Source organism: Peromyscus maniculatus, chromosome 13 (genome assembly GCF_049852395.1).
Source record: "Peromyscus maniculatus bairdii isolate BWxNUB_F1_BW_parent chromosome 13, HU_Pman_BW_mat_3.1, whole genome shotgun sequence".
Classification (NCBI taxonomy): Eukaryota; Metazoa; Chordata; class Mammalia; order Rodentia; family Cricetidae; genus Peromyscus; species Peromyscus maniculatus.
Genome location: NC_134864.1, coordinates 16,213,204 through 16,236,293, shown reverse-complemented (window position 1 = coordinate 16,236,293; position 23,090 = coordinate 16,213,204). Strand labels below are relative to the sequence as shown.

Genomic DNA, 23,090 nt, shown 5'->3' with positions numbered 1-23,090 from the left:
TTTAAAAAAATCTACATTTGTATATGAAATATACATAACATAAAATGATAAGATCAATATTGTTGATTATAAGTGAAAAATGTCTTCTCGTTTTAACATTTCATAAATGAAATGTCTTCTAACAGATCTATATTTTTGTGAGACAGAGTTTCTTCAGGCTATAGTGTGTTACTTAAGCAGCATTGTACCTCAGCCTCACAAACAATGGCAGCTGAGAAAGGATGATAAGCTATTACTGATGAAAACTGACTAGAGTAAAACATGAATTAATACATGGGGGGTTAGTACATTTTGTTGCTACTACAACTAATATGGATCTGAGATTGCAACGGTCGATATTAAAGGAGGCTTGGCTAACTAGTAGGTATGTGCTACTTGCAAATTATTTACAAAAGCAAAGTGCTTTTGAGAAAACAAAATTCGTACCAAAATTTCAGGGAGCTATGATTGATTTTTCTAAAAGAAAGAAAATAAAAAGGTGCATTGTTGTGCTACAGCAAATGTTGTTATGAAAAGACAGTAGTGGGAACAGTGGGTTGTGCCCTGTACAGAAACGGATGGAATGACCCCCATGTCAGCATAGGTAGCTGTCATTCATTTCCCAGAACGAAACAGAAGCCTGACAAAGTCTAAGGGTTGAATGAAGCCATACACCTGTGGGAAAAGATTACAAGTAATGTAAAAAATCAAATACTATGTTATTTCCAGCACAAATCTTCATATTCATGTGACCACAAAGGACGAAATCTTAGATGTTTTATTTTGTGATGAGAGTTTTTATTCTCATCCTTTGATCTGTGCCTAATTCTCCAGGTCTTTCTTTGTGTTGGGCAGGAAGGAACTAAAATTAGAATTGCAGCACTTATACTCTGCATATACTGCTGTGTTTGAGCTTTCTGTTCCCTGTTATTGTTCGTATACACTTGAAATACCTACCCGAGAATGCACATCTCTTATTAGACTCCCAAATCTCTGATCCTAATGCATCACTAATTTGTTCTAATATTTATTTTCTTCCACCTTCTGTTCCATTTTTACTTTATCAACTGTTTTATTTACATTTTATACAATCTTAAACACGTTTTAAAAATATAATGCTAATGTTTAATATGTTTCAAAGCTCTTCCTTATCATTTTTACTTCTAACAGGATTTACTAGTTTTCTTTCTTTAGTAAAAGCCTAATAACTTTTTCAGGAAAAGTCACGTAAAAGAAAAATTGATTTATTATATATCTTAAGGTGTTATTGCCCTCTTAATTTTCAGTGACAATTTGGTATAAAATTCTATATTCAAAGCATGGAAGAAACTGACAATTCCAATGTTCTGTTACCTTAGCAATTCAGCCCGCATTTACATCCTTCTTAATAGTTTTTTAGCCTATTGTTTTAAAATGTCTCCTTTTTCACAACTCGATTTTTTTTTTAATTATTTGATAGGCTGGTTAGTCTTCTGAGACAGGGTCTCTCTGTGTATACCAGCCTGGCCTAGAACTCGCAGAGATCCTCCTGCCACAATTCCATTTTCAATTTTTATAGACTAACTACTTTTTGGATGATTCTCATTTTTATGCCTTTGAGAATATTAACTGATTTATATGACGTTTTAAGCTGATTATTGATAAAATACTAAACTACTTCTGCTAATGCACATTCACATTGGCCGAGTGTCTTTCTTTGGGTTTCAGTTGGGTATTAATTATTTGGCTCATTCCGTGTCTGCCTCCAATTGACAAACTATGTGGGCAGGTAGTGAAACATCCTGGATTGATTCTGCTTTATCCATGACAATGATTCTTCTGTTGCAGCCACTGGCTTAGCTCTGATCCAGGAGATGCTATATCCCATCCAGTGTCTCCTGTCCTCAATATCAACCATTTTGCATTTCCAGCGTAGGGGTTATTGCTGCTGCTTGGATCATGGTGGACTTTGAAGTGGGGATAGTGTAAGCATAAATTACCTTGCAGTTTCTGATGATACCCAATTATCACTGCCTTGTTTGTATCTTGGGTCTCTCTTGTCTTTTCATACTTTCAACATTCTTGGTGATCTTCTTATACTCCTGTATCAGAACTCTCAAATATATTCTATGCTGTGGTTTCACATCATGGTTTATGTGCTACATCTGGGTTTCAGGCATCACATAGCTCATGGCATAATGTGAATTCTTTTCCTGTCATAAACTCATCTATACATCTTATCACACACACACACACACACACACACACACACACACACACACACACACGAGTGGGGGGAGAGAGGGCAGTTTATCCTTTCTCTAATATTTATCTGGACTTTGAAACACCTCAGTCTTTTATGATGCATAAAGTTCAGATGCAAATCCTGCTTCTAAATATATAGAATTGAACATACCAGTGTGTCTAATATAAACCCTGCAGAAATTAGAACATAATTTCATTCATGTTTTATAATGTTTCTATCAAAATGAGAGGCTATAGTCTGTGCTTATTTCCGCTCTCTGAAAATGTCTTTCATTTGCCCCTCTGGATTCCCTTTCTACCCTTCTAACTCCTTTTCTCTAGCCCAAGAGTCTCTCCTCTTTGGCCTATGTCAAGGGCTCTCTGGATTTTTATTAGGTTTGGTTGGTAGTAATATCAAGAGACTGATGATGGGAACAAGGTCTAAATAATATTGCTCCTGGTCCTTCTGTGTGGGAAGCCAAGGGCTGGCTGTGTCTCTGGGCACAGTCCCACACAGTGACCCACGCCATACTGCTTTCTATGATGCAAAGTTCTTGGGACGGATGGCGCCCACTTCCTTTTGTCCTTAGATAAGCTATTCTCAATTTGAATCCAGCATACTTTGTTTTCTTAAAGCCTGTCCAAACTGTGTTACTAGTGTCCTTATTAATTATCTTTAAGTTACCCATTAGAGGAAACTATTGTTTTGTGTGTCATAATCCTACAGTGTACAAGCACTTTCCCTCCTGATGCTGTTGTTAGTCACCTGTGAGTCAGCCAGTCCTGGTTCATTATGCCTATAAGAATAAGGAATTTCCCCTCTCAACCTAACTTCTATAGTTACTCAGAAGTAGAAGGAAAAAGCTGAAAATTATTGAAATTTGATTTAAAAAATTTCAGTATGAGATCTTAGTTATAATGGGGAAGAGTTATGTTTTAACATTTTAGAAGCAACAGGAATGCCAGTGTAAGGATTTTTTTTTCCATTTTTAAAATTTATTTATTAAATTTAATTTTACATATCAGCCATGGATTCCCTTGTTCTCCCCGCTCCCACCCACACCTTCCCTGCCTTCCCCCCCAGCCCACCCCCCATTTCCATCGCCTCCAGGGCAAAGACTTCCCCGAGGATTGAGTTCAACCTGGTAGATTTAGTCCAGGCAGGTCCAGTCCCCTCCTCCCAGGCTGAGCCAAGTGTCCCTGTATAAGCCCCAGGTTCCAAACTGCCAGTTCATGCACTGAGGACAGGACCCAGTCCAACTGTCTGGATGCCTCCCAAGCAGATCAAGCTAATCAACTGTCTTATTTATCCGGAGGGCCTGATCCAGTTGGGGGCTCCTCAGCTATTGGTTCATAGTTCATGTGTTTCCTTTCGTTTGTGTATTTGTCCCTGTGCTTTTTCCAACCTTGGTCTCAACAATTCTCGCTCATATAAACCCTCCTCTTTCTCACCAATTGGACTCCTGGAGCTCCACCTGGGGCCTGACTGTGGATCTCTGCATCCAGTTCCCTCAGTCATTGGATGGGGTTTTTAGCATAACAATTAGGATGTTTGGCCAGTTGGCCTTCGAATACTTCAGAGATCTATTCAGAGGACCTGATCCAGACATCATGAGGTTTGCAGGCAAATGGATGGATCTAGAAAAAAATCATCCTGAGTGAGGTAACCCAGACTCAGAAAGACAAATATGGTATGTACTCACTCATAGGAGGATACCAGATGTGGAACAAGGATGACTGGACTGCTACTCACATCACCAAGGAGGCTACCTGGAAAACAGGACCCCAAGAAAGACACAAGGATCACCCAATGATGGAGCCATGAGCAACCTGGACATGAGTGGGAGCAATGAAGGGCGAGGGTCGAGAGAAAGAGAGCCTGTGGGAGCAGGAGATGCCAACTGGACCAAGAACAGAGAGGGAGAACAAGGAATAGGAGACCATGGTAAATGAAAACCACACAAGAAAAGGAAGAAACAAAGTGCTAGAGAGGCCTACAGAAATCCACAAAGATACCCCCCACAATAGACTGCTGGCAATGGTCAAGAGACAGCCGGAACTGACCTATTCTGGTGATGGGATGGCCAAACATCCTAATAGTCATGCTAGAAACCCCATCCAATGACTGAGGGAAACAGATGCACAGATCCACGGCCAGGCCCCAGGTGGAACTCCAGGAGTCCAATTAGCGAGAAAGAGGAAGGTTTATATGAGCGAGAATTGTTGAAACCAAGGTTGGATAAAGCACAGGGACAAATAGCCAAACGAATGGAAACACATGAACTATGAACCAAAGGCTGAGGGCCCCACAACTGGATCAGGCCCTCTGAATAGATCTCTGAAGGATTTTAAAGGTAAAAAAGTCTAAAGGAATATATTGTCTGCTGTTGGTTTCTCTTGAGGAATTGTTAGGCTGTTTTAGTTTATTTAGTTTTGTTGGTTTGGTTTTTGTTAGTTTGTTCTGTTTTTTATTTTTTGATGATTTCTCTTATTTTTGAGATTATAATATAGTAACATCATTTCCCTCTTTACCTTTGTTCCCTCCAAACCCACTGATATATTCCTCCATGCTCTCTTTCAAATGCATGGCTTTTTTTTCATTGATTGTTGTTACATGCATATTTACCTATTTCTATTCATGTATATTCTTCCTATACAACTTGCTTACACTATGTTAATGTTATTTCTGTGTATGTTTTCAGGACTGGCTGTTTGTAATGGAATAACCAATTGGTATGCTCTTCCCCATTCAGCACTATTTTAGTTGTCTGTCGTTCTTTGTGAAGGGTTGAGTCCTCCTGAGCTCTCCTCCATCCACCATAGCATGTCTGTTGTTGTCTTCAGCTCATGTTTAGGTGGTCATGTTGGTTCGACTTTGTGAATGTAACTCCTGACACTCCTAGAATACACAATCTCACAGAAAGCTTCCTCATTTTTCTGACTCTTACAATCTTCTCATCCTGTCTTCTGCAATATTCCCTGAGCCTTTTTGGGTGCAGGAGTTTTTTTATAGATGTACTCATTTGGGACTGGGCTCCACAACTCTACATTTGACTGGTCATGGTCTTCTGTAGTGGTCTCTATCTGTAAATAAAGGAGAAGTTTCCTTGATGAAGGGTGAGGACTATAAATATAAGTACAAATATTAAGAATGTAGTTGGGATTATTTGGGTTTAGTCAAGTGGTGACTATAGGTTCTCTTCCAAGATCCATGACTTCACTACCTCTGAGTAGTTTGATAGGTTTCTAGTACCAGGCAAAGTTTGTTCCTCTCAGGTGAGTTTAAAGTATGATTAGAGACCTGTTGGATATCATCAAGGTATATGTGCCACCTATGTATCTTAAATTGTCATGGCATGCAGATCATTGTTGTGGTTCATAGGTATCACATCTCGGAAAGATTATTTGTTGCTTCCTTCCTTTGGAAGCATTCATGGTACTTTCTGGAACCATGAAAGCCATTTATCAGGGAGGAGGCATTCAAATCAGTTCTAGTTCTGGGACCTGTCTCTAAAGCACTAGGGATTTACCTGCCACCCCTAGGAGGCAACCAAGGTTAATAGCAGTCATCCATAATGTTTGGGTATTATCTTGGACGAACTTAACCAACAACTTAAAAGATGACCACACATGCCTTGTATTAGGGTTTTGATTAGGTGGTTTTCAGTTCTTGGAGGGATTATTTTCAGATCAAATAAGAAACTTTCTTCTCCTTCTTCTCCTTCTTCTTCTTCTTCTTCTTCTTCTTCTTCTTCTTCTTCTTCTTCTTCTTCTTCTTCTTCTTCTTCTTCTTCTCCTTCTTCTTCTAGAAATAGTTTTTTTCCCTTCACATAATGTACCTTGATTACAGTTTCCTCTCCCTCTCCTCCTCTCAGTTCTTCCCTACGACCCCTCCCATCCAGATTCACTGCCTTTGTCTCTCATTAGAAAACAAATAGGTTGAGCCAAGCACTGGGCTGAGCTCCAGGAGTCCAGTCAGAGAGAGAGAGAGAGAGAGAGAGAGAGAGAGAGAGAGAGAGAGAGAGAGAGAGAGAGAAGGGATTCTATAAACAAGGGGCATCAAGATCATGATGGGGAAACCTAAAGAGGAGACAACAAACCAAACTAGTGGGAACTCATGAATATTTTTTTTTTACATTTTCCATTTCCTTTTGCAACCCATTCCCCCTCCCCTCTTCCCCCACTCCCCCCACCTATCCCTATCCCACCTGTATCCCCTTCTCATAGAGAATAAGGCCTCCCTTGGGTAGTCAATACAGGCCCAGCCTGTGTGAAAGTGGTTCTTAAGTCAAATCGGATATTGGTTGGTTACTCCCAGGAACTTTGTGCCACCATAACTCTAACATATTTTGTAGGCAGGACACCATTGTGGATCAAAGGTTTTGTGGGTGGCTTGGTTTTATGTTTCTCTTTTGGTAGAATAGAGGGCACGTTCCTGTACCAAAATGCTAGAACACAGGGGTAAAGGCACCATATAGACACCAGCTTGGCTTCCTCATGTTCAAGGAATTGTACTGATGTTGTCTTCAGCCATGGGCCCTTGCCATTAGTTTGTGGAGATGAACCTATAGTCTTAACAATAGCCTGAATTGTTTGGGGATTTCCGAGGACTCCTATGGCTAACAACTCAATTAAATATAACCCAGTCCTGGGACGGAAAGCTTCATTTGGTGACAAAAGATGTCCAGTTAGGGCTCTGTCAATCCCATAATTTTGCTGAGGTCTCCTTCGTATATGCATGTATTTTAGGAAGTTTCTACTATATAAAATCTCCATACTACCCATCAAATGACCCTTAATTTTGGCTCTCTCTCCTCCTATTCCTCCCTCATCTCCCTCTTCCTTCCCACTCCCTACTTGATCCTCCCATTCCAGCCCCACCACTATCTGTTCATAATTATCTATCCAATTTCTTTTTCTTAAGAAGATCTATATGCACCCTCATAGGACCTTGCTCTATATCTAACCACTGTGGCTCTACAGATTGTAGTTGGGATGCCATTGACTTAACAGCTAATACCCACATGTAAGTAAATACGTACTCTATTTGTCATTCTAGGTCTGAGATACCTCAGTCATGATAATTTTTTCTAGTTCCATCATTTACTTGTGAACTTTATGAGGCACCCGTGGTTGCCTTGTAGCCATCAGAAGCATCCCATCTACAGCAGGGCTTCCCTTGTAAAACCCATAACTTATTTATTGCTGTTTTCTTCTTTCTGAGGCTTTTCTTGGACCTTGAAATAAATTGTGTGTGTGTCCTGGGGGTGTGTGTGTCAGCAACATTCATCTTCAATTTGTACCTGCAACCTGTATAAAAAAAACCCATCAAGTTCTCCATTGGTTCACCAAGACGGTAGCCAGCATCTATCCGTCTTAATAAAGTACGGGGAGGAATAATTTTATTATAATTGTGAAAAGAAGAGGCAAAAATTTACATGCAGTAACTAACTGTAATAAGCTGATTACATATAGTAAAGCTTCTACTGCATATGGAAAAACCTTCAGTTAAATTTACTCTAAAGTTGACATAAAATATATTTTTAAATTCCAATGGTGATATATTTTTTAAATCAAGTTGAGCTTATCTATCTCCTCAAGAGTTTATGAATTCTTTAAAATGAAAATATTCAAAATCCTTTTTTTCTTGCTTTATAAGACAGGCAATCCTTCTCTGTAATCAACCATCTATGTATCAAACAAACCTAGTGGGAACTTCGCTGGTTTCATTAACTGAAAATGCCCTCCAAGTGCCATAGAGATTGGGTCTAATTCTTTCTAGTTCATTGTGTCTTCCTGTGACTTGAAATCATAGCAAGTCTCTTTTTCTTTCATTGTAATGGCAAATCCTTCCATCCTACTGCTCTTAGACATTCATGTCTGCCTTGCACTTCTTGAAATAAGAAGCAATCACATGTGTTGGAGCCAGCTCATGGTAGTTCACAAAGCCGGCTATGCGTGTTTTCTACACCGCAGCTCAGTGATAGAGGCTGTTAGCTTTATACTGGCCGTGTTGGAAATCTTTATGCAATGAAAACGGCCTAGCCCAGCAAATCAGAGATTTTTTTTTTCCAATTTGGAAAGCTATGTAAAACATTTACCAATACTTCACTTGAAATAACACAAGATCAGCTGTAATTTCAATGTAAATTCAAATTTAGTGTCCAAGCATAATAATTTTAATTTAACAATGACTGTGCTTTCTTTGAGGCAAACTTTGTTTTGAATGAAAACTTATCCTAACAATTTTGTCCATGTTAGACATAAGAACAAGTGTCTGCCGCTTCTCTTTCAGCTTATCCAGCCACAGACACATTGAACGCACACTCTATTTCTGGAGAAACTCTTTTAAGTAGAGCCTACAATTCACTCAGAGTTGCTTGGGCTGGTATTGTTTAATGTGTGGTTGGAATTTTTTTCTCATTGATGGAGTCAGCACATGCTACTAATATATGACGTAAAACCTGACAGCTTTATAGACCATCATTACAGCTAGCGTTTTCACTCTGTTAATCTCACTCATCTCTGACTTCCTATGTAATAACTGGAAAAGACATTAAGAATGACATGTTTATGTGTGTTGACACAGTTGATCAATCCATCTGAGTGTGGGCCATGCTGACTAAGGTATACTCCGTAAATAACCTGAAGGCTAGGGATGGGCGTCGGAAGGGACTGCAAAAGGAGGCTCTGAATTTTATAATCTTAAATGGCCCCTGTATCACAAACAGATGTAGCAGGAATTTGGGTTTAATCATGTAAGAATAACTCATAGCATTTCTCATATTTCACTCAGTAAATAAAATTATTATGGAACTGTACTTTTGAAATATTAGTTGCCATTGAGAAAGAAAGATAGAAGGAAAGAAAGAATGAATGAAAGAGGGAGAGAGGGGGAGGGGAGGAGAGGGGGAGAGAAGGAGGGAGGAAGGAAGGAAGGAAGGAAGGAAGGAAGGAAGGAAGGAAGGAAGGAAGGAAGGAAGGAAGGAAGGAAGGAAGGAAGGAAATAAAAAGGGAGGGAGGAAAGGACAGGGAAGAGAGGAAGCAAGGGAATTAATTGTAATTCCTAATAAGAGCTAAGTGGACTGAAGAGTAGCTGAGAGGTTAAGAGTCAGTTCAAGGGACCCAGGTTTAGTTCCAAGCACCCACAAGTTGTTTCACAAACATCTGAAACTCCTCTGGGATCCTCTGCCCTCTTCTATTTCTGTGGGCACCAGGCATACACATAGTGCACAGACAAAATGCATGAAAAATGCTCATGCACATAAAGTGAAATAAAAATCTATCTAATTATATCTATATCTATATCTATATCTATATCTATATCTATATCTATATCTATATCTATCCATATCTATATCTATATCTATATAAAATTTCATAGTAAGACGTAAGGATTGTGATGTGCCTACTTGATGCCAGATTCTATGCTAAACCTCTTGTAATGTGTTTTCTTGTTGATATTCCTAGTAGAATTATGAGTTATGTTACTTTTTCCAAACTCATTTTGCTCATCAGAGGATAAGTGATGGGTCCAAAGTCATTCAGTTATATATAATTAGTCTTAGAGCTGAGTTTCGACTACGGACAGTCTAACTGGAACACACACTCATAAAATGGAAAATTACTGGATCTGTTTGAACTCAACTAAAACCCTGGTCTTTCTGGGACAACCAAACAGGGCCTTGCATCTTTGCATACTATCTCTTCATTTTCTTCAAATGATACACTAAGATGAAAGAAGTGTAAGGATACCCAAGGTACTCAGAGCTAACTTGTGCATGTCCTAGTCCTTTTTAAAAACTATTATTACTATTATTGTTTATCATTAGTATTATTATTATGAGACCAAAGCCACAAATGAAAAGGAAAAGAACATGCCAGTATTTTTTGAGAAAGAACGATTTGAAATGTGATTTCAGTAATATCAAAACATTTAATAGCTCATGTTTGAAATGCTCATTTATGACGTGTTTAAGCTAGCAAACCTAATTTGGTAGCAAACTTTTTCTGACAAAGAGTTATTTGGACTTGCCTGCTTATATCAAGGTTCAACGTGGAGCAGATGCTGAGACCTCTAGCAGCTATAAATTTTCAGCAGGTGTGTGGCTTGCTGCTTCATTGGAGTTTAACACAAATTTTATGTCTCAGCTTATGTAAGGGTATGTTCATTAGCTCTGTCTTACTAACTGAATGAATACAGAGCCATTCATCCACAGAATCACATCTGTTGGTAAATAAGTGAGCTGTTAGACCAGCCTCATACATATTGATAAAAGCAAAGACCCACATAAAGACCTGCCCTCAGACCCACCGCATATCCAGTACAGGCATTGACTGCTGAAGAAAAGATATTATACGATAAACCAGTTGTCCCAGAAATCTCTGTGGCCTACATCAATAAACATTTAACAACTGAATTTTAAGGTAAACAATGTAGAAAATGAACCTAAAACTTTAGAAAGCCCTATTATAGCAAAAAAACAAAAAACAAAACAACAACAAAAAAAACCTTTAAAGCTCAGAAAGGCACTTCAATAAATTATTCTAAAATTTTTGGTTTACTTTTCCTATGGCAATCAAATGTCACACCTAGATTTACTTAAAACAATCTTGAAGTGTTTGGAATATGCTATGTGAAAGAAAGTATCAAATTCTGATTTATACTATTTATATTATTCTGTCCTAAACTTTTCATAATTTTAATCTAATAAGAATCATGCCCCATCAAGTTCTCATATCATTTATATTCCAGCTTTATAACTGTATTATATTGCCATATGTCATCTGTTTTTACACCCAAATGTACCATAGTAGTACTATTCAATCAACACCACCTATGGAAGTATAGATAGACTATTCCTTTGCTGGAATGCTTATAGCCACAAGTATTTCAGATTTCGGATTTTATGGGGCTTTATCATATTGGTACAGACATTATAAGGTATCTGGAGATAGGGTCCAAATGTAAAAGCAAAATTCTTTTAGGCTAGATACCTATTTAACCTGTAGATAATTTTATACACCATGTGTAGTGCACCTACATTCCGGCTGGGACCTCTCTGATGCGGTATTTTCATACTTTGGGTGTTACATTAACACTCAAAAGGGGTCGGGTTTGTCATTTTTAGATTTAAATTTTTATAATAGGAGTGCCCCCCTCCTCGCTGTGTATCCACCTCCCCTGCCCCATGGAATGCACTGAATGGATTTAGAGTGATAGACTTCCTAGACGTGCCTCTGTTGACAGCTAGCTGCCCTTTCTCTGAACTCTCACACTGCACCACGACTCCTGTCTTGCTCATCATTCTACCCCCAACGTCCATAAAACTGCACCTGGTTCAGGGAAGAAGAGCATTTATTTCAAATCAATTCAGCGAGTGAATGAATGGACCTGAAACCACCCAAGCCGTCAAATGTCTGGTGCAGTCTCACATAAGTTACACAAATGGAGAAGTTGGAAATCTATTGTTCATTTGTCTCTGTGTCAGGACAATGATTAATAATTATTCTTCTCAGTCTAGTACTAAGAAAGCGAAAGTGGAAATGAAAAAGAACCATTAAGAGTGATTCTCCAGAGAAAACTCAGAGAGAAGACCAATCCTCGGCTGGTGCGGGGGATGGGGGTTGGGGGAGTGGAATGGAATATTTGTAGACCTAACCCACAGCAGAAGTCTGCCTTGCTGTGTTGGGTGAGGATGGGAATAAGAGATTTCACCTAGAGACTTTCTGAGAAAGGCATAGGAACAACTACAGTGTCCGAGGAGAATCAGAGAGAGAAATACGATGTTCTATTGTGTTTTAAGTATTGTTGAGGTATTTACCTATAATCCCAGGACTTAGTCCCAGGACTTGGGGAGATGAGACAGGATGATCAGGACATTGGGAAGTTAGCTTGTGCTTTGCTATTTTGCAAAACAGAGAGAATCATTGTGTTCTTTATATCCCCCCATTCCTGATGCTATTTAAGAAATGCAAATAAATGATGGAGTTTTCTTGAAAATAACTTTTGATGCTAAAGTGTGATTTTTCAACTCTGCCTGCATGAAAGACTGAAAGGCTTGGAGGAGGATTTTATTTTAGTTTGAACTCTCTAACCAGGGCACAAAGAAACATGGAAGATAGTGTGGGAAGACAAGCTCATTTCTTATATGGACACATCTTTCCACAGGGTCTAAGACACTTGTACACACAGAGAAAACACCAAACTTCTATAGAAGAACTGGTAGATGAAAATATACACATCTCCTTGTCTCTTCATGTAAGCCCACGGTGAGATTTCTAGAAATACACTTTCTAGTGCCTCCTTCAAGCACAAAGACAGTGACATGATTTTGTATTTGATAATCTTTTTCTTTGTACTTGGTATTTTGAAATGGATTCTGAAAGCTAATTCCTAATCTTACCTGGTTTCAACTTGACCTCTAAATAGTAATATATTGTTTTTCAAAGCAAACATTTTTCTTTAACTGAAATATTTCCATACTTTGTCCTGTGCCCAGACTCCCACAACCCAGATCCTGAAGCAATATTTGTTTTTGTTTTTTAAAATTCATTTTATTTTTATTCATGTGTGTCTGTATGTCTGCACATCGGTGCAGTGCCTGTGAAGGCCATAAGAGGGCAAAAGATCTCTAGGAGCTAAAGTTGCAAGCAGCTTTGAGCCACTAGAAGTAGGTGCTGGGGACTGAACTTGGGTCCTCTGGATGAGCAGTAAGCACTTTTAATTGCTGACCCTTTTCTACAGTCCTGGGAATATTTGTTTTGATTATGATATTTTAAAAATATATAAATTATTCCCAAGAAAAATGCACAGCAAACTTAGCTACTTATATTTAAGGATAATGTTCTTTATTCAGAGGGAACTCACCTCTTCATATCTGGAAGCTTTCTCACCTTGACCACAAGAGCACTGGATCTTCTTTCTTGCCAGAATGTAACTTAATTTCTCACCTTTTCTGTTCCTCAGTTACCTCGGATGATGCTTATTCTCCAGATTTTGGCTTTCGAGTTGATATTGAAGAGAAGGGATTCTACACCGAGAATTTTCATTCAACAGCATGGGTTTTCCGAGGTGATGATGGAAATCCTGAAGACAGCCCCAGATGTCTTAGTAAAAAGCCAAGACCAGTAGCTGGTAAGGACTTTCAAATTACAGCAAGATGCATATGCCTTAGAAAACTCATAGCTAGAGCTCTGAAGTTGCCAGCCCTGAATACTGAAAAATATGGGTAGATGACATGAGTTTAAGAATCTGGAATTAAGCCGGGCGGTGGTGGCGCACGCCTTTAATCCCAGCACTCGGGAGGCAGAGGCAGGCGGATCTCTGTGAGTTCGAGGCCAGCCTGAGCTACCAAGTGAGTCCCAGGAAAGGCGCAAAGCTGCATAGAGAAACCCTGTCTCCAAAAACCAAAAAAAAAAAAAAAAAAAAAAAAAAAAGAATCTGGAATTATTAAAATGAAAACTATTTTAAGAGTTATTCCTGGGGGAACAAAAAGTGATACCAGGTGTGGTAGTTTGAAAGAAAATGGCCCCCAAAAGGAGTGGCACTATTAGGAGGTGTGGCTTTGTTGAAGTGTGTGTGGCCTTGTTGGAGGAAGTGTGTCACTGTGGAGGCAGGCTTTGGGGTCTCATATATGCTCAGGCCATTCCCAGTGTCTCACTTCACTTATTTTTGCCTGCAAGATCTAGAGCACTCAGCTACTTTTCCAGCACCATGTCTGCCTGTATGACACCACATCTCACCATGATGATAATGGACTAAACCTCTCAAACTGTAAGCCACCACCTCAATTAAGTGTTTTCTTTCATAAGAGTTGCCATGGTCATGGTATATCCTCATGGCAATAGGAATCCTAACGAAGACAGAAGACTCAGTTGTACTGGCTGGTTTTATGTGTCAGCTTGACACAAGCTAGAGTCATCAGAGAGGAAGGAGCCTCACAGGAGGAAATGCCTCCATGATAACCAGATCAATGGGGGAGGATGCATACTATGGTGGGTGGTGCCATCCCTGAGCTTGTGGTCATGGGTTCTATAAGAAAGCAGGCTGGAGAGCAAGCTAGTAAGCAGCACACCTGCAAGGCCTCAGCATCAGCTTGTGTCTCCAGGATCCTACCCTGACTTCCTTCAGTGGTGAATAGCAATGTGGAAGTATAAACTGAATAAGCCCTTTCCTCCCCAACTTGCTTTATGGTCATGATATATTATCACAGCAATAGAAACCCTAACTAAGACACGAAGGGTTAACATGCCAATGTGGATTGGGGAGGTCTCACAGGGCCCCCACCCCCGATGAAGAATTACAGGTAATTAATGGCTGCTGGGAGAGGGAGAATCAATCTTCTTCAGGGACAAGCCCACTGAGAGGTCATATAATTCCAAATAGACCTAAACATTCATACATATGAGCAGCACTAAATGAAAGAATCTAGCAGATTGTATTTATAAATTGGTATGTGTGTAAAAATAATAATTAAAGAATAATAATTAAAGGCCTTGAATTTGAAAGGGAGTTAGGGGAATGGGCACAAGTTGGAGGAGAGGGAGAGGGGAAATTATGTAAATATATAGCATATACAATTCTCGGGAAAAAAAAAGAGCTAGTGCTTCGGAATGGTGATTCCAGATATGGAGTAAAAATTAGTATAAGCGGGGGAAACCTGAAATCCTGCTTGCAGCAAGTGGAAGCAGGGTTGTGGGCAGAGAAATGACTCAGGAGAGTGCATAATGTTCCTTCAGAGGACTGGAGCTGGGATGCCAGCAGCCAGGTCAGATGGCTCCCATGTAACTCCAGATGCAGGTGACCTCCGTAGGCACCTACGTACACATGCACACACCCCACCCAAATACACAGGTATACCCCATGATTATAAATAGTAAAAATAATTTTTATTAAAAAGAATCCAAAGTCAGCCTGGATTACAAGAGTGTAAGCTCAGCCTGGGGTGTGTAAAACCTGCTTCACAAAAGAACATTAAATGTGACAAATCTTAAAGTAAGTTTTCTTACAAGAAGGAAATGAAACAAATCAGAAATTTTTTTTAAAAAAAATTACAAGATCAATGATGAAGATCCAAAAGTAATCTTAAAAACACAATAGTCTTTATGTATAACTTTTATTTGAGTTGTGGCATAATGGGAGAACCCCAGACTTAAGGTAGGAACCTCGGGACCAGAAATCGGACAAACTCACTGATGGATTCCAGGCACCTACAATGGACCTGTCTCATCTTAGAAAAGCAATTCATGTTTTTGAATAAATAAATAAAAGACTTTAAGTAGAGTAAGTTAAAAGTACTGCTGAGTGAGTACTGAGTAACTCACCAGCCATGTTAATGTATAAAAGATACTCATTAATATTTTTCTCCCTGGTTTATAGCATTATGAAACTTGAAATTATAGACATGAAAATTAAAATGAGCTATTTTTATACATCTTGGCTGTTTCTATCTCTCACTTTGTTTTGTGCAGAATAACAAATATATTCACATAAATATATTTGTATATTCATGTGTAAATTACACACAATTTAATTACGTAATACACTTACTAAATGAACAAATATTTTTGACTATCTTTTTTTCCCCTGGAATCTGCTACATAACAACAAATAAAACCCAACTACTCCTCTCATATGTGTGGTGTTAACCATGATATATAAGGTCTGAAAGAAAAGTGCAAATACTGTAATGTTTACTGTGTTCCCAGTCATCAAAAAACAAGAGTTTTCCTTAATGTACAATTTTTTTGTATTGGTAAAAGAAAGAATTGAACTGCTTTCATATATATATATATATATATATATATATATATATATATATATATATATTAGACATTACATTATATATTATGTATTGTATGCTATAATTATATATTATAATATATACAATATTATATATATATCTTCTTATACACACATGCACATGAATATATAGGCTTGTATTTATGTGCATATATGAATGTGCATGAAATCTGTTCACATTCTACAAGTGAGCACCAGGAGGCCTTTTCTCAAACTGAACCTCCATCTGAAACTGTCCTACTTCTCTTGTTGTTACTGAGATTTCAACTGTTACTTGTGCTGGGATGCATGTCTTCTTGACTGAGTAGCACTGAAAGAGCAAGAAATGAATGAAAGGAGGGCAGTGGTGGCACACGCCTTTAATCCCAGCACTCAGGAGGCAGAGCCAGGCGGATCTCTGTGAGTTCAAGGCCAGCCTGGGCTACAGAGTGAGTTCCAGGAAAGGTGCAAAGCTACACAGAGAAACCCTGTCTTGAAAAACCAAAAAAAAAAGAAAAGAAAGAAGTGAATGTAGACATTAGGAAAGTGGGCCACAGACAAATGGACAAATTTTAACTAAAATATATTAGTAACCTAATAATACTTCCAAAATACTGTAATGCTAATTTACATGTGTTACAATGTATTTTATGATAAATAAATTTTATACTTATAAAACAAAACTCAACCCTTGTTTTCCTAGACATTCTGAGTTGGAAAATAGTCAAACAAAGGGATCTCTCCCTGCAAAGCTTCATTGCTATAGCTACATTAAAATGTAGAGTGTTTTGGTGTGTGGGTTTGTTATTTTTATGGAAATATTTGACCTTTATTTGGATTTTTACAACCAACAATATGATGCTAAGGAAGTGTCATCTAGAGGGATAAATTACTTGATGATGCATCCACATTCTGTGAAACAACAATGACATTCGTTTGTGGCTTCTCAGCAGCTGCGTGGCACTTATAGATTATTCACTAGACAGTGCCATGGGAAAGTAAGGCTATAAATCTTAAAATATGAGAAAATTGTCTTCAGAATGGGGGAGGAACACGTTACAAACATGTTGACTGTGTTCTCCCACAGGAGAGTTCTACAGCTGAGCTCACCATTTAAAGACTTTATTGAAATGTTTATTCTTTCATACATGTTGTTGACATTCAATTTGCTTGATTGAAAAATCAAAACCACAGAAACATGGCCTTGAAAGCAATAGCTATTTTAATAGTCTCATGAAATATAAAAACAAAACAACAAATGTGATTTGATTTGATTCAACACATAAAAATCTTCCATTAATCAAATATGTGTTGGGTAAATCGATCTGTCAAAAGCAGAAGATAGCACCATGAGAGTAACCTAGAGGGAACAAGAAACCTTGAAAAGTAGAGATGTTAGAAATTATTGTTACAGCAGTCAGAAATGGATTTCTGCTTTCCCTTTTCATCCTGATTAGCTACCAGCTTATCTCAGAGTGTTGAAATATTAATTCCTAAGTCCTTGAATTTCCCACTTCTGCCTCTTAAATTATGAGATCCAGTAAGACACTTTCCAAATAGTTATGCCAAGAGAGAATTCCCTTAATGAGTAACAAACTTTCCCAGAGGCACAGAGCTTTGCAGACCATAGAACTTTAGGGCTAGAATCCACTGAACACCTTTTCAGCAATATTACTATTGGTTGAAATATTAAGGCCACTCCACGTAGTTAAAAGGAAGGTTTATTTTGTGGGGTAACTGACAAGTGAAGGGATAGGTAGGTTTCAGGGTCTGGGAAAGGTGTAGTGCAGTCCGGTGGTGTTCTCTGGAGAACTCTGCTCGGTCTACCTCCTGCATCCAGGGTCCAGGAAACAAGAGAGCCCCCCATCTGGATCTCAGGTCTTCAGGGTCCTCTCTCGGCCCCGCCTTGTAGGTGTGACAGTTACCGAAGCCTCAAAGGGGGTGGTACTTCCAGATCAAAGCTGGAACGGCTACCCACTACATATTACTTTGCTTTTCTTCATTTGAAGAAGAAGAACATGTTTTCTTCGGGCATTTTACAAAAGCAAACATCCCTTCTGTAATCCATATGAAGAAACTGTATCCTTCCATCCCCCGCCCCCATGAGCAGTGCCAGTCTAGGCAACAAGTATCAAGCACGTAAGCATCCAAAGGAAAGGATGCTTCTTTGACTTTTCTAGTACAGTCCTATTGCACAAGATACTGCCTGTGAGAAAGGCAGGGTGCAGCGAGTGTTTGTAAATTAACAACTCCTTCTTTGGACTGCAATGAACCTGTGAAAAAGGATGGATGTCTCCTTGTTTCTGTAAGATGCTTGGCTTCCTTATCTGACCAAACAGGTGTCCACAATGGAGCGTGCCTGGGCAGAATACTTTGCTTTCTGCTATATTTGCTGTTTCTCATAAGAAATTTAGTGTGAGATATAATCATTCACCTCAAAATATCCGAGAGAAAAATCAAGTAAATCATCTTACAAGCTCTGCAAAGTAAGATAAATTTATAATAATGATTATTTTGGCTAATGCCATCTGTCAGCCATATTGAGGAAGAGACTCCACAGCAAGTGAAAGGCTAAAAACTAAGGTCTTATACCACCTTAGAGAGCATTGTTGTCTATTACTTCAAGGTCTCATGAGTTCCCTTGGCTACCTATGTGCTTAACATCCACAGAAGAAAAGGAAGCAGCAGGTTGAAGAAAAGCAGCAAAATCTATTACCCAGAAATTCTAACGCATTTATACTTTTTATGAAAGGGAAGCCTATTAAATTTCCATTTTTAAGGTGTTAGGTTACCCTATTCTTTTTAATAGCTTGAAATCCTTATCTTATAATTGCTTAGCATTTTCACAAGTACTTGGAAGCCAAACTGCTACTTAGAACCTACTTCTGAAGCTCAGGAATGTTACCAATCATACTTTATTATCACTTACTCTTTGCTTACTGTTTACAAGTCTCCAAGGCAAAATGCCCATGATGTTCACAATCTGGAATCGTGCTTTTCCCCCCATCTCTGAGGAGTAACAACCCTTAATCGTTCTGAACAGAGAAGATTGTGATCTATGAGGCTGTTCTTCATAGTGGGCATAGAGGGACAAGTGCCTTGAGGTAGAGAAGAGTAAAAAGGGTCAATGAATTGAGTAATGTTGTGAATAAGTTCAGCTGATTAACAAGCGGTAATTGTGAGGAGCACACACACACACACACACACACACACACACACACACACACACACACACACACACTGCAGAGAGTATGATTCAGAAAAGAAGGTCTGAAGGTAGCAGGATGGAAAGTGGATTAATAACTGGGCTGCAGTAATTGAAGTTATCTTGATGACTGCAAACTCTGTGCACCCTAACTGTGAAGATCTTAGGACTCTCCAGTGACAGTACAGCCAAACCTAACAGTTCCAACCTCTTCAAAACTAATTGATCTGGTATTTTTCTGAGTGAGCCAGGTCTGTTACTTTTCTTGGCTTCTTGTAAAACCTCAGTTTGTGGAATGTGTTTCAGTTTTCTTATTTCCATGAATAATTGTGAAGGACCAGCCCCCATATTTATTTACCCCAGGGACTATTAAGGAATGAGGGATAAAAGACTTAGTTAGAAATGAAGAAGAGAGAGAAAAACACAGAAAACATAGGACAGACTTGGGAGGGCCTGGATCCTAATCCATCGGGTTTCAACTGTCACTGCCCTAGGGTATTTAAAGGAATGCCAAGGGGTGGAGCAAAAGACCTCCCCCCAGCACAGCCAAGGGCAGATCATCTCAGACACCTGCACTCAGGCCCGTGGTCCTAATCATTCTCTCTATGCAGACCTGCTGGGTAAAGCCCAAATATGCTCCAACAAATAATATTGTAATAAATTTCTCTTATTTACAGATCTAAGCAACTCAGGGTTACAAGATCTGTATGCTGCTTGAGTAGCTATGACAGAGTGGTTAAGGATGAATCCTAAGGTATCGTGCTGCCTAACAGTAGTAAGCTTTATTTTCTTGACATGAGTACTTAACCTCTACATCTCAATATTCTCTTCTCTAAATACTAATCATCATCATCATGATCTGTTGTAAAGATGCAATTAGACCACATTGTATAAAAATATAACAATGAAACCCAGAATTTTGTATAATTAGTGCATTCGATTGCATAGTATTGCTTGGAACCTTTCTATTAGGCCTGACATGTAATCTCAACGAGCAAACACGCCACTTTTACAGTACTGTAACAGTGTATAGTACTGAATGTCAACTCAGAGCATTGTGTTCTTTGCTTTCCTTGCAGTTCGTGAGCGCACTGTGAGACTATTCAAAGGAACTGGAGATTACCCCTGGGGATTCCGGATTCAGTTCTCCAAACCAATCGTGGTGACGGAAGTGGACACCAGTAAGTGCTCTCATAACAAGTTTAATTCATGCCAGAGCAGTCCTCTCAACCCTATCAGCACGTACGAGATAACCAACCCTGTCTCCATCTTGTAACATACACATGAGCAGGAGAAGCAACTTCTAAGAGTGGTTACCAAACAATATTGAGAAGTGCTTGTACCATAACCACGTATTATTTTAAAGTCCAGGCTTTATTATAAAATGCACTCTTCTGATAAACACAGAGATGCTGACTGTTTGTCAGTATGCAAAGGATTCTGGGAGATCTATTTGCACTGAATTGTTTCCATTATGCCTCTTCTTAATTTAAGTACTAGATCATCCCTTTCCTTCATTGAACTCCTCCCAGGCCCTCCCCCAACTCCCTCTCTAATTCCTGGTTTATTATTATTATTATTATTATTATTATTATTAAATGTGTTAATACATATGTAAATACAATCTGCTGATTCCACTTTGTGTTGTTTTTACACATGCTTTCAGGAGTAGCCATTTGCATTGGATAATGAATTCAGGGGCTCATTTCTGCAGAAGATTAACTCTCTATTTTTCAACAGTCATTAATTGTCTATAGCTTTTCATCTATGGGTGGAAGCCTTGTGAGAGTTCTTCCATCCATGCTGTGATGTCTAGTGGTGCTGGAATTTTCCAGATCTTTTTGAGGCAACCATAATGTCATAACTTACTTGTCATATCTAGAAGACACACTCTCACAGTAGACTTCCTTGTCTTACAAAACTTACAGTTTTTCCCTCCCTTCTTCAATGTTTCCTGAGCCTTGTATGTAGGAGTCATGTTGTAAAAGTATCAGCTGGACTGAAGACCACAAGTATCCTTATTATAAACCTAAGGGGGTGACATGTATTTGTATATAGATTCCATTCATGTTCATGATTGTTTTAGAAAAAAATAATTTAAATTTCTCATGATTTCAGAGTATAAATTGATTAATTGGCATTTATGTATAAAAACTATGTTGTATACCAGGGATGAAAGAAATCATTATAGATAACTATTCTGAACAAAGTAATTTATATTTGTTCTCCATATATGTGTATATATATATATATATATATATATATATATATATATATATATATATATATAAACTTAAAACTTGATATTCCATGATCATTTTCAAATGGTTATATGAATGATCAATGTCACTGGACAACTTTTTTAAGTTTTTATGTCTATAAGCACCAGGATTCAAATCTTAGAATTTCAAGCTACTGAAGCAGAGTTTCTTCAGTTAGGACACAATCAAACACCTGACCCAAAGTGGTTTACACAACAGAACAGACAAGCTGACTCACAAAGCTGGAGGTCTGAGATAGTGCAGATGTTGGGTTTGTTTCGATGATGCAGTCATTTCATCCGAAGCATGACTTGTTCTATTCTTTCCATTGCTGTTGCAAGTTTCCACCCAAACCTGAATAATCTCAGCAACTCTGGCTTTCTTACCACCAATTACAGAGTCAGAGGAAGAGGACAAGCTTGAAACCTCAAATAACCCCTGGGGGACCACACTGAACTGGTTCAGTTGGGTCAAATGAGATTGTTTGGAATGAATTATTAGAGATCCAAGTCCTTCATGGACCAGAAGATGGAGTGATGCCCTTCACCTTGAACAAGTTTCCACAGACTAGAAAACAGAAAGAGGTGGTCTTGTGAAATGTAAGTTGCAGTTCGTGACATTCTAGCACAGGGGCACTCGGTACCCAATAAGTTGTCAAAAACAATCACCCAAACAGCATCACACAGTTTATTCAAACTCAAGGTTTTGCCTCTTCTTGACATGCTAGTATTTGGCATGTGATCATTTTCATTTTGAAGAAACAAATTATTGTATCCAAGGCATAATGGTACATTTCTGTAATCCCAGCACTCTGGAGAATGAGGCAGGAAAAGTTCAAGTTCAAGGCTGACTTGGACTATATATGACCAATATTTCAAACAAACAATAATCCTATTATTAAATAATTAACTACCTTTGAATCTTTCTTGGCTAGATATTGACCTAATTTATTTTCAGCTATTGGGAGTAATAAGCACATTAAGCATTACATCATCTGTTTCTAGCCATACAGAAATATTAACAATGTCTCTAATATATAAATTCTTATGGAATTAACATAGATCAATCTGTTTATTATAAAATAACTTTCCTTTATATTCTTTACCCAATTTACTTTACCAACATATTTTCCCACCCTGTGAGGTCTAAAATGAATCTAAATTTTTGTCTTCTCTCTTAGGCAATAAATGACATTGTTCCTCTGTTTTTCGATTAAAAATCCAGACTAAACTCATAACCCTAGAACTACAAATCAATTTAATATAGTCACAGATATTTCAGAATTCCTTTCCAGTTTCCTTTCCCCCACTTCAGCTTTCAGCTTTAGACTGGCTTAGGCATGCAAACATATGCCGTCTTCCCATTTTCTCTGTTTCTAATTTCTATTTATGGACACCTCCAAATTGTACCTTTTCCTCCTGTCTCCTCCAATTTAAGGACAGTCTTTTCACCTGTGGCCTTGGTCTATTTTCTCTCCCCTTCTCTTTATTTACAAAGTATTAATAAGTAAAAAACAGAAAATCTTTAAAATAATAAAGGAAGTTCCTTTTACCCGAATCCTATCACCTGAGAATAGAGTGAAATCAAACATCCAATAGTTTGGAGGCAGTTGTTGTGCCTGACCAAAAGAAGAGGGTGA

The 23,090-nt window shown here is 38.4% G+C and overlaps 1 protein-coding gene across 1 annotated transcript in view; it reads left to right on the top strand.

Moving 5' to 3' along the window:
• The window catches only part of LOC102906326 (uncharacterized), a 111,653-nt gene that overhangs the window by 10,407 nt on the left and 78,156 nt on the right, over positions 1 to 23,090 (top strand). Inside the window, exons 4-5 of the mRNA XM_016004167.3 lie at positions 13,172 to 13,339; positions 20,270 to 20,371. Of these exons, the coding sequence (XP_015859653.1) occupies positions 13,172 to 13,339; positions 20,270 to 20,371 (270 nt within the window). The remainder of the gene's footprint in view (positions 1 to 13,171; positions 13,340 to 20,269; positions 20,372 to 23,090) is intronic.